Source organism: Calypte anna, chromosome 1, assembly GCF_003957555.1.
Source record: "Calypte anna isolate BGI_N300 chromosome 1, bCalAnn1_v1.p, whole genome shotgun sequence".
NCBI lineage: Eukaryota > Metazoa > Chordata > Aves > Apodiformes > Trochilidae > Calypte > Calypte anna.
The window spans coordinates 12,250,844-12,263,910 of NC_044244.1; the positions used below are offsets into that span (position 1 = coordinate 12,250,844).

Here is a 13,067-nt window from a genome sequence, read left to right on the forward strand (position 1 = left end):
AGCTGTTTATAAAGCAGGAATCTAGTTGATATAGGTGATCCCCAGTGGCATATACCATCATACTTTTTATTTTTAAATGAGTAATTGAAAAACTACATCCATGGGAAGTTAAGTACTTGTAGTGTATACAGTTCTGTGAAGCAGCTGGGCAGCCTGTCACATGTACCAAATGCACGGGGACTGAGCCAGTCAAAGGCAGCAAATGCAAGTTATGTTCCTTTGAAAGCTACAACAGAGCTGCTATCTGGGCATTAGTTCTCCTTAAGCAGAGAGGCCCTAAAGTTCCAAGGAGTAAATTAGACAGAATGTTTCCATGGCTAAAGTTCAGATCAATAGATAGTTTTGCTGCCTGAAATAAATGTTTTTAATTCAAAACCTCATTCTTCACTTCTCTGGCATTATTGCTTGCCAGAACTTCTGGTTACTAAAAATAAGGCCCTGAGGATCACTGTTTCATCCAATTCTGAGATAAGTAAGCTAAACCAGACTGCCATCCTTCACCATGTTTTAGCTTCCTTCTGAGTAAGTTGTTTTTTTTTTCCTAAGAGTAAAAACACCCATAATGAGATTTTTACTTTCTTTAATTTAAAGATTGTATTACAGAAAAGTTTAAGTAAGGAATCCTTATAAGGATTAACTCTTGACATAATATATTGCCAAGATACAGTGTAGCTGCAAGGGCTCTATGTGAACCTTCATATAAGTTGCTTTCTTACATACACAGTTGCTGAACAAAAAAATGGTATTTACCATTTGTAGGAGAAGACAGTGGTATTCAAACAGTCCTTTCACCAGTGTGTTCTGGTTTTCCCAAATTAGAAATATGCCATATTAAACCTGTAAAACCCTATTATACAGAAAGTTGATAGACATGAGATTTTTAAAGATGGCAACTGATGAAACACCAAAATGATAACTAAGGAGTGTTACATAGAATGGTTTCTCTTTTACTGGCAGGTCAAATATACTAGAAACATAAAGATTTCTTTATAATCCAATTTTAGATGAACTCAAAAACACTGAAGTAACATACACAGGCTAAGAGAATTCAATACTGTTCCAAGGCACTTACTGAATCTCCATGACTAGATGAAAACCAGAACAAATTAGGTCTGACAATTAAACAGCATATAATATAAAAATAACCTTTTGCTTACAATTTACAAAATGTATTACAATCTTCATCTCTGCTAACCTGTAATTCTGGCTGTGTGTGTCCAGCTATTTTTGTAAAAAACCCCAGAAACTATTTTCTAAAACTTCAGGGCAAATAATTTACAAATAAGGTACACAAAATTTAGATCATGCAGAGATTTCTTACATCTTCTGTTAATATTTTATGATTGCAACTTTATCAAATTATATACTTACTTGCCCTGTACATATACAAAATAATGCATACATGGTAATCAAACGTTAGCAAAAAGTAGTCCATAAACACAATCTGTCAGAAGTATTACTATATTAACATGTCTACAAGCAGCGTGTAACAGGGTTAAAAGACATTAAGGCAATAATACTTGAAGTTACAAAATAAATCATATGTAATACTTTCTCCTAAGTGTAATAAGGCAGATGGATGGCCCCAGCAAAAAGTTAAGTTGCAATACTGGAATCCACTCCTGTGAACAATGTTTAAGGTTTTGCATGGGATGTACTGTAAGAGTGTACCATTTGGTAGTTAGATCTACACTGCTCTGTGTTAGTCGCCCCACAAAGAAGTGGAATACTATTTTTCTAGGTCTCAGTGGCACTTGAGTTTTCCAGTATAATTTATTGATAGTATGTCCATTGTTTCTTGGATCATGTCCATTCTGAAGGTGGCTCTCTTGGTCCTCTGGGCTTTCCACAGCGATTACCAAAACCTAAAGGAGGAAATTTATTTAAATACTTCTGTCTCCTCAGACAATGCAGTCTAACAAATGTTGGCAGCAGGCAGAAGGATCTCTGTAAGCCATGCTCCAGCTCCTTAGGGAAGAGGTTTATTCTTGGGGCCGGAAAATTATTTTGTAGTATATAATATATATAATTTACTTTTTTCCTTCTCTGTGTACCAAAGCAGTTTTCTCAGATATTATTTCTAGACATTTTCAGTGCTCTACAGAAATCGCATCTCATTAATTAATTCTATAACTTCATACACTCTGGAAAAAAACCTGAAGAATGATTAAACTGTTCATTCTGGGAAAAACTCATCAATGCTGAAGAGAGTAGGAAGACCTATTTGGGAGGGGGGGCGTTCTGCACCTCAGCAAGTTGGAGGGAGACAGTAGTAGCAGCTATCCAAACCATTACTGTTAATAAAGCTTCTATTTAAATCATCTAGTGATTATGCTTTGAATGCATTGTAATTACCAATATCTGTTAATTCTGCAGGAAATTCTGAAATTTGACCTCTGGTATCAGTTGAACCAGAAAAAGAAATCTGAGGTAAAACGTCAGTTGGTGTCTTGTTGCTCCTTTCAGGATGATCTGAAAAACAGAAGCCCCTCCTTTACTGTTACAGTCATCTAAGCAGTACTGTTTTAATGCTATTTTTAAGCACAGCTCAGTCTAGAGCACAACATACACCAAATATTCTTTACCCCCCAAAAAAAACCAACCCCAAAATAAAAAATTTAAAAGCCAATTTCTCATTTATTAAAAAACATATTTCAAAATTGTTTAGAAAGCAAATGTTCAATGGCAGTGACATTTACCTATTTCCCAAATATGGATTATCATACATTTAAAAGCTTGTGTGGATTTTTAAAATCTCAATAATACCTCTTCATAGCAAGATCTTACAGTACCACTTAATATATCAACATAAATGTATCTGTTCCTGTTCTTTCTAAACTAAAGGTGCTTAATAAGACATAAGTAACTGTGTTCCATTACTTGTATAATAACCCTATTAGCAACTCTGTCGTATTTCTGAAAATTATTTTAAAAAATCTACCATGTACTTCATATGCAGCTTCAAGTGGACTCTATAAGTTCACTCAAGCATACACAGAAGATGCACGGTAGAGATAAGCTTATAGCAGAAGAAAGTGGCTTCAAGTTAAACCTCAGTTACACTTGTTACTGAAGTGTAAAACATTTGGAAGATTTCTGGAAAATCTAAAATGAAGTATTTTGGTAAATATGCAACATAGACATCAGTGGTAAGCTTTTTCAGGTTTACGCATGTCTGTGAAATCAAAGAAATTAATTCAACTTTTCCAATTTCCATTGCAATAAGTATTATAATTTGAGTTAAAATAAGCAGTTATTGTATTATTTTAGCACACCCAAAGTTTAGAATTAATTTTTAAATTAGACTTGGATTTGCTTCCTCAGGAAACATGAGATGCTTTAAAAACAAAGTCTTTCCAGAAAATGCCAGCTTTGACAAGATATTTAGCTATCATCAGAGTAAAAGCCAAGTTCAGAAGGAAGAATGTATTACAAGTGAAAGTTGCACTTTTGCAACTTTTTGTAAGTTTCTGAGGTTTTTCCAATGAAGCTGGAAATGGAGTTGGAAATAACTTTCAAAGTAGTCATATGCATACATTTATTTCAAGGTTATATAATGACTTAAACTATGAATTTCTAGGAGAAAAATTTCTCCCTAGTAATTTCTGATGTTCTAATAAAAATACTCCCCAAGAACTTTATCAGTTCGAATGGTTACTTTACCTGACCTTTCCACTCTCACGGGGTTACTAGACAGATAAACAAGTGGAAAAAACACTCCTTATCATATTAAAAAAAATATTTTCCATCACTTACCAGGTAGTACAGGTGAAGTTGTTTTCGAACCCTGTTAATGAGAAATGTTTAAAATAATTCTATAAAATGCTCCCAAAATACTTAAGCACCAGAATAATTAAACAATGAAAATATTAAAAAAAAAAAAGACATACATGGAAATATCCATTTGCTTCCATATTTCTGACTTGCTGTAACACTGACAAAAAATGCTACAGCAGTTGATAAAGAATTTACTATCAGAACGTTACTTAATATTTAATAAAGAACTTCCACTGTCACACTACAAATTATTTGCAAAATTAGGGAGTTTAGTTCTCATACTAAATATATGGTCCCTGAAAATTCACACCTGTATTTTTTGTCAATTTCTTAAGTGATATGTAAAGGAGGCTTTAAAGTGTGTTAGGGGGGCGTGTAAAAAAAGCATGAATGTAAAGAGGATCTCTGTGCTTCTGAAGTTTTGACAGCTGTTGATGTTAGAGAACTCTGAACAACTAACATGCAAAGTGAAATCTGATGGATAGAAAAGAGTTTAAAATAAATATGGAAAAAACTTTATCAGGCAGTGAAACAGGTTACCCACAGAGGGTAGGATGTTTCCATCTCTGGAAGTTTTAAAAACCCAACTGGATAAATCCCAGAGGAGCCTGGTCCAAGTCCCTGCTTCATGCAGCAGGTTAGACAAGAGACTGCAGTTCTTCTCCAGCTTGAATTAGCCTGCAGCCCATTGAGGGCAGACAGCAAGCTCCACAAAAGCAGCACATTTACACTCTGAAAGTTGTAAATTAAGGTATACTAAGGATGACTTTTTAAAAGCATTGCTGAATTTAGAAAATCAGGCAGTTTTCCTGGAAAGAAAACATCAGTTTAGCAGCTCAGGCAAAGGAAAATCTGGCTGGTTGATCAACTGCTGCAACTTTTCACAAGCATGTATTTTATTTTCTGTTGTATCTCCCAGTGGAACTAGAAATGACTGATTAGTACAGACTTGTCTCCTGTACTTACTCTAGAGACTGTTTGTTCAGGGAGATGCTGGTCACGTAATATGCTCCACTCAGACTGTGCAATCATAGCTGGCTTCAGCAAGGGTGTGCCTAGGAAATATTAAATCAAATTCAACAAATTTGAGTCTTCTCCATGATGCAGCTTTGGCACACAACATTAGAAATGTGCTACAATGCACCTTTTTTTTAAAAAAAAAAAAAAAGTTTAAATTGAATGCTTGTAGAAAGATGAATCTCTATGTGAGGAGCTTCCACATAAGGTAAGAGAAGACTTCACAACATATTCAGAACAATTCAGAACTCAAGACTGCAGTGTTTGCATTGTGCATGACATCTCCTTCATTTGATGGTTCCTGACCAGTAGGAGAATTAATCTCTTTTTCTATGTTTCTAAAATTTTTTATATCAGCTGTGCAACAAGATCTCGAAAAGACTGATTAAAGAAAACACACAAGTTAGGACAACTATACCTGCCATTTACTGACATCATGCAAAAACACAATAAAAAATGAAGTGGTTTTAGTGATTCCAATCCCCAAAAGAGTTTTTTTTAAGTTTTCTTTTATTTCTAAAGAGAAAACCTGTGTTTATTGTGTTCTCACAGGAAGTCCATAATACCCCCCAAAAAGGGTAATTTTGACTCTGAACTACTTATGCTTACAATACTCAAGTTTTGTAAAAATTTCAATGTTCTTATATTAGAAATATCTATATTCACTACTGTGGCCAAAAAATGTTGAAAGGTTCACCAAGTGACATTAAACAAAAGCTTCAGTAAATAACTACATTACATTAGGGTTTTTTTGAAGTTTTCAAACATCAACTTAATTTATCAAGTACAGTATGATACGTCACCATCTTTCCTTTGCCCAGGAAAGAAGAATCAAATAAGCACTCAGATAAGCATGATTCACTGTGTTTTCCCATTCTCTACCTGGGAGCAGTAGGAAACTGTCAAAAATAGCTGGGGAATCCCCTGATTGTATTGGATATCCCCTTGTATCTCATTTCCATACCCCTCAGCTTGAAAACCAGCTCCACTAAAAGAAATATTCAAGTCTCCAGTATAATTGCTATCATGTAACAGCATGCTTACTCAAAAAACAAGCAATAATTTGACTTTATTCAAGGGCTTGTGAAAGTTAAACTTCAGAATAAGCCATTAAATATGATAGATATCATTCCACTTAACAACTTGCTCCAATACTTTAAGATTAACTAACAAGCAAGCATATACAAACACAGTACTGAAATGCATTTCACATTTTATCTCCAGTTATCACAAAACATTAAAAACTCACTCTGTTCACTTGCTAAAACAAATGATTCTGGTGTTCTTTCTGGGAGCGGGGGAGAGGAATCTTCACTAGTATCAGCACCTACATCAAATATGACACTTAGATAAGTTAAAAAACACACTTAAATTTTCATGCTAGATTTTCAGAAGCTGATCTTTCGATATGTGAAATCATTCAGTATGAAATTTAAAGCAAAAGGAAAAGTTACCCTAAATGCTATAAACCATTTTGTTTTACCATGCCTTGGGAGCAACTCCATGCTAACAATGCTAGTTCTACATTAAGGGTTTAAAAAACCCTTAATGTACAAAAGGATTTACAGGGGTTTATTTGTGATGGAAGAAAGAAAAGCAGAATACATTTTTAGTGATCTAGAGAAAAAAACCTCAGCATTTTCAAATTTTCTTCATTCTTTCAGGAAGAGAATATAAGTAGAATTAATAGTCTCTGGTAACTGGAGTGGTACTATTTGCTTCTTGAACAATTAACTTGCAAATAATTGTAACCACAGTAGTTACTGTAATTTAATTGCAGTTCATTACATGTCTATTACCAGCCCCTACAAGTAAGAGCTCATTATAACACGCTGGCTTCTAGAATTCTGCAGATACACAGTTGGTGCCTACCAACTGAACCATTGATGAAGCTCCCAAACCATGGGAAGAAGTGTGTTGAAAATATCTATGAGCTCTTCAGCTGTGCAGTAGGTCAGACAGTGACCTACTGCTGATGAGCAGTGATTTTTATTTTTTCTTAGGTGGTTTTTCTTACACTTCCAAAGTCAATACAGCACAGCCAGATCACATGGTGCAAGAACATTAAGCAACACAAGCCTGCACCATGAGACAGTGACTTCCAGGGAAGCTCCACATTAACCACTTCTCTAAAGTCCAAAGTCTTAGTTTTGCTTCCCAAGTCCACCTCTGGGGCCACTCATCCTGGCTCCCATACCACCAATATAAAATACTTAAAGAGTCTAGTGCAAGGTTTATCAGTGTGAAGGTTAAATAGGAGCCAGAGGAGATGGCTCCTGTTGCTACCAGTAACACATTCTGTCTTCAGCCTGTTCCCTCTGGCCTCTCAGGAGCATTCTATGCCAGCTGTTCTGGCAACAAAAGCTTCACTCTTGCTTGCTCAGGAATTTGGACAGAAATTGAAGATTTAAGACAATACAAAGTTGCTGCTGCCACAGGAATTCTCATTTGACAACTTTGTTCTACACAAGATTCATAAAATGTTGAAGAGGTGTTTCAACTACTGCAGCCATGAAGCTTTCCCTGCCAAGATGCCAGCAGCAGGGACAGGAGCTCCATCACATTTTAGAAGCCACTGTATTCAAAGTGACTTCTCTGAGACCTGCTCCATCTCAAGTTTACTTGACAGCATAAGAAAGCCTTCAGTTATTCAAACATTCTCTGTCAAATCAGCAAATCAAGTCACTGTGGAGCAGACACTATCTGAAAGAGAGTTTTTTGAGGTTTTTTAGGTTTTTTCTGTAGTTGTGGGGTATGTGTTTTGTTGGGTTTTTTTAACCTCAGGGTGGAATTTCTTTTCACTTCATTTGAATTAAAAAGATGATTTAATTATGCAGCAAGATCATGCACACTAACAGTTATGCCTAAGCACGTGGGGTTTTGATAAATCATCAGGCCACCTTCATTGATGACTGTACCCACATCCCCAGCTTCAGACAAGAGAGTCCTGAACAAGTGCAAAAATGAAAAAGTCATTATAAACCATGGTTTAGGATCACTGCTGCAAATTGATCTAACCCTGTACTTATGAGTCTGAGATGGATTACAAGACCTGCAATCTGAACATAAAAAGAGAAGTGTTCGATATTTTGTACAAGGGAGCAAACGCACCCTCAATAAAAGTATACAAAATTAATATAAGCATTTAAAGCCATTCCTGTGAAATCAGCAACATACCAGCAGCACAAAGACTGCACTGTTATTTTGGGATGCTTCTGATATGTCGTTACATAAAATGAATTCTTAAGCAACATTTTTCCCATTCTTTACCATATTCAAGACATACTGCTTTTTAAAAAAATTTATTTTATTTTTCCATGTTCTTAAAGCATCTTTATGCAAAGATGTGTGGAAAGGTAATGATTTGTAAACAGTGGTTGCCCTGGGGAAGACTGATAAAAACTTGGATAAAAGTAGTGTTGGAAAAACCACTATAGCATGCAAACCTTCCAAAAACAAACCCAAGAAGGACTGCCTGGTATCAATGTTCATGTTACTATGAGGTAATACCCTTTGGTTTTGCTATGCAGAGCATTTAAAAATGTGTCACGGGGTTAAAAGCATACTTGTATGTGCAAGTATTGTTTTGTGTGTATACATACATAATATCACAAAATCTATAGAAATGGGTTGGTTTTAAAGCTGCAAAATATGTTATGTTTCTGAATATATGACTCTTGGTGAAAATTTAGTTCACAAAGCAAGCATTTTCAATGCAGCTGGCTCTACATCTTGCATCATACACTGATTCCCATTTCACCTCAGAGAGTCCTGTACTCTGCACAGATTCCTGAAGCAAGGCCATCTCCTAAGCACAAGAACCTGATCTAAATACAGAAGCTCATGTTCTCCTTTTAGCTCCACAGCTTTACTGTGCTTTGCTGGGTTTCACATAGGCAAGAACAAGGCCTAATTTGTTCTTCCCAGCTGATTTCTTCACCTGATCTAAGTTGCCCCAGACTGAGTCAAATCTGATAGATGATGTTGTAAGTTTCTGCAGAAGCAGTCTTGTAAACTTTCATTATTCTAAAAGTTTCAAAAAGCAGTAAGAGATAAAAGGAACTGAGTAATTTTCGAAGTGCTACTAAAGCAGAACTTGGATTTGTAGATAAACAGCAGTATTTGTCTCCCCCTGGCCACGTACAGCAAAAGAGGAAAGTAGGACTAAATATTTACAATGCTACCAAAAGGCCGGAGCCAAAAGATGAGCAACTTCAAAGACTGAAACAGTGAAAAAGGTTGCATCTATATTTTTAGGACCAGCACATTGACTTGTAAGAATTAATTAAATGTGCTTGGACAAGCCTGTTTAAAACACTAACTACTCAAAACTGCCATTATTACACACACTTCCATGAAATGAGACATGGAGGAAAAAAAAAAAGTGCCAACCACTAATGTAGACACCTGCAATTAAGAATGCACTCCCACCTTGCAATAAAGCTTTTGAAACAGCTTATCACGGTCTGTAGCAGCAACAGTGTAACAGGCATTGCTCACATGCAAAACAAAAACTGAGAGGCAGAGAGCTGTGCTCCTGAACCTGCCATAAGATACTGTTTAAGCTTACATTTAAAAAATTGCATTGTAAAGAAAACTATGTTGTTCAAATTTAAAGATGCAACAAGGTTAAAGAGTAACACTTCTGAACCACAAGAAACCTACCTTTGCCATCTTCAGAACATGATAGAGCTGTTAAGTCTTGCCTAGCAATAGACATTGGCAATACTTTTCTGGCAGAAATGTTCTCAGTATTAGTGGCAGCAGAGACTGTGGCACTTGCGGTTGAAACATTAGATGCGCTTTTGCTCATGGCTCCATCAAAGTCCATCTCATCTGTGTCAGAATCATCTGAATGAAGAGGATTAGTAAAACAGAGGGGAGCTCGAACAGAAATAGTAGTATGATCAACATTATCACTGGGAGGATGTTCAGCTGTGGTGTTTGATACCAGAGACAGAGTTTGAACACCATGACATAAAACGTCCGAAGGCATCTCTTCAGACCCCGGTGTACGCAGTGCATTTTCAGGCCCGTGCAGTGACCACGTGGCATGTCCCTTTTCTGTCAGAGGCAGACGATCTGGTCTGGGTGGAATGTCACAAACCTCCTGACTCTGCAGACTTTCTGGTGAAGGTATTAAGGCTGTGCTAGACTGTGGCATGCTGCATTTCATACACGAGCTTTGAGAAGCATCTACAAATGAATCCCCTGAAATCTGTTCCTGTGGCTTAAAGCTTTTATCAGTTACACAGGATGACACAGGCTTGATTTTAATTGCATGTCCCCTGTTCAACAGGGAGTTCCCATCAAAGCTTCGTGGTCCCTCCTGAAGAGGCACCTTCTTGATTTCAAAACTTAAGCTGCGGTCCAGCCGTTTGTCTACACGTTCATTGGGTTCATTCTTCCCTGAATGTTCTGTTGACTTATTATAATTCTCGTTGAGGTCTGTTGAATGCTCTGATGAAACCATGTGCAAAACTGGCTTTGGGTGGTATCTATCATTGTCCTGCCACACAGTAGTGACTGTTGGATAAGCTGATGGGGGAGATGGTGTCAAGATCGGTGGTACTGGCTGAGGCTCTGGAGGCTGCAAGATTTCTTCTTTAGCATCTCCTTCTACAAGGCAACTAGAAAAACCAAAAGAAAACACAGTTGTGTAAGTTTTTTCTATTTTGACAACATTTTAAATATCTGTCCATTTACCTCTGCAGTAGTAATGTTTTCATGTCATTACTGAACTCCAAGCAGCATCTAGACAGTGGTTACAAAAGAGGGCTAACGGGATAGGCAAGAACTAAGTCAACACACAAAACATCTTTCAGAATATCACAAAGGCATCCATTCAGGCCACAACTAATCTTCATTGTTCAAAGATTGCTGACATCCTTCCCCAGAAGCATTTCTTTTACTCCATAAGACTGTCAGAAAGGCCCTCTTGTGGTAGGATTTCATTATAGTTTTTTTTTCTTAAGAAGTGGCTCAAAGGAACTCAGCATCCTGGATTCAATTTTCAGTAAAGCCAGGGAAAAATTCTTCGAAGAACAGCTGGTTTAATACCAAATATCTTCCTTTACTTTTATTTTTCTCCATGAGTCCTGGAGGATTTCATTTTGCTATTTGTGTATTTAATAGTTGCTCCAATAGTTTTATGGCTAATGATGCAGACCTAATTTAACTGGCATATAAAAACCATTATAAAACTATGTATAAAAACAATTCTTAGTAGAATATATGACCTAAATTACAGTACATACTAATGAGACCACAGCATTTATTATTACAGCACATCTTAGGCTACTTGAAAGTAGAAGCTCTTCAGACATATGGTCTTTTTTTTTTTCATATTAGATGTAAAATACTGAACTACAAACATTTTGAGGTCTGGTCTACAAAGAGTAATTATGAATTTTCCTTCAGAACCTTTTAATTTTTTTTCCTTTCATTATATAAAGACTATTAATAGAGTAATAACTAAGGTGCAAAATAAATGCATGACAAGAGCAGAAACTCAATGAAATAATTTAAATAAATTATACTTTTAATCCAAGAAGATAAAGTCCAATGGACTATGGTTTGCAAAAGTGTCATCTGTCCACATGTTTGAGCTGAGAAACCAGCCCATTTTATGTACAAAGCTCAGATCACTTTCTGCTGCTGGCAGAGATGTCCTTCATGGGGAAGTGATAAACCCTCTAACACAGGCCTGCACAAAACATCCACGACAGTAATATTTAGGAGACAGATGCTCCCATCCCCCCCATGTTAGGGGAACAGACAGTTCTCAGGGTCACAATCTTTACTGACAAGTTCAGGTGGTCCCAGCACCCAAATAACCTTGGAACAAGAAGGAGTCAGCCAAATTCTCATATATCTAAGTTTTTTTAGGATAATCTGTGTCAGAGGCATGATAAATCACCCAAACCAAGATCTGCAGCATAAGACTTGGAACCTTTTCTTGGAAACTAAGGTTATAGCAGGACACTCTCTTCCCTTGAAAATTAAGTCATCAGCAGACCCTGTATCTTCCTTTCAGGATCTAACATCCTGAAGAACTATTGAGAAAAGTGTTCACAGTACTCTTCTGAAATAGAATTTTATTTCAAAATTAATTCAAGGCCACACACCAAAAGCCAGAAAGCAGAAGCTTCCAAAAAGGCAAAACCTCTTACCACTCCTATAGGACAGACCACTCTGACAGTATGCTCCTGCTTCATTTGTGTAAAACCTGGGAGAATACAGCATATCTGGCAGATCTGAAAGAAGATGTGCCAGTAATATATCTCATATTGTAAGGACAAGATATAAGACAGGCAGTTATACTTCCCAGGTCCTGTGCTTTCAGATTATTTAAATGAAACTTGCATGATAGTGCTGGTAGTTAGTCACATATTGCTAACTCAGATGAAGAATGAGAATGAAGAATACACCATTTGTATTTTAGAAACTTGACAGATTGAGCAGGGGAAAAAGCAATCTATTAATGAGCCAATAGTTATATAATAAAACCCCACCTTCAGAGATTGTAGGTGAAGTCTGGCATTCAAATAGAGGTTCCATTCAACATGGAACAGTCAGAAAGCATCCAGCCCCACCACTGTCTGTCTCACTCCTACAAATCTTGCACTGAGGAAGCTCAGTCTGAAATCAGAAGTTCAACATAGGCCTAATAAAATTCAGCAGCTGCAGAGGAATTCCAAAAAACTGGAGCTGGATCATCACAGTCACACAGGCAAGATGATCACAAGTAAGACATGTCTTTCAAACCCTTTTTAATCAGACAAGTACCTAGACAGAGAAGCTGTCACTACAGCCAGAACTTAACCAAGAATGTCTAGAGCCATGGAGGGACACGACCATGGGAAAAGCTTGCTACTAATACCACATTTTGGCTGACTGGAAACCACAAATACTTTAGAATAGATATTCTGAGATAGGGTCAGTCATTTCACTTTGAAAGCTGACAAAGGTTAACATCAGTCTCCTCCATTTGTTAATTAAGGCTTTTGGCTTTCCAAGACAAGTTTCCATCTTCCTCTTCATGCTCCTATTAAGCTTGAAAAAGCCATTTTACTTGCCAGAACATGGGCTATGACATAGGTCTATGAGCCAAAGAACTTTTACACTTTCTCAGACAACTTTAATAAGAAAGTATTAATTAAAAAACCAAACAAAAAACCAGACAAAAAAACCAAAACTCAACCAAAAATGAAACAAGTAGAAAGTCTTATAAAAACAATGCAGGGTACTAAGTTACACTTGGTATTGCTTCA

The 13,067-nt window shown here is 36.6% G+C and overlaps 1 protein-coding gene across 1 annotated transcript in view; it reads right to left on the reverse strand.

Moving 5' to 3' along the window:
- Positions 1-563: 563 nt before the first annotated feature.
- The window catches only part of PTPN12 (protein tyrosine phosphatase non-receptor type 12), a 69,213-nt gene continuing 56,709 nt past the window's right edge, over positions 564-13,067 (reverse strand). Inside the window, exons 13-18 of the mRNA XM_030464557.1 lie at positions 9,460-10,424; positions 6,044-6,121; positions 4,744-4,832; positions 3,757-3,787; positions 2,356-2,472; positions 564-1,865 (exon numbers count right to left, since the gene is read on the reverse strand). Of these exons, the coding sequence (XP_030320417.1) occupies positions 1,804-1,865; positions 2,356-2,472; positions 3,757-3,787; positions 4,744-4,832; positions 6,044-6,121; positions 9,460-10,424 (1,342 nt within the window). The 3' untranslated portion in view covers positions 564-1,803. The remainder of the gene's footprint in view (positions 1,866-2,355; positions 2,473-3,756; positions 3,788-4,743; positions 4,833-6,043; positions 6,122-9,459; positions 10,425-13,067) is intronic.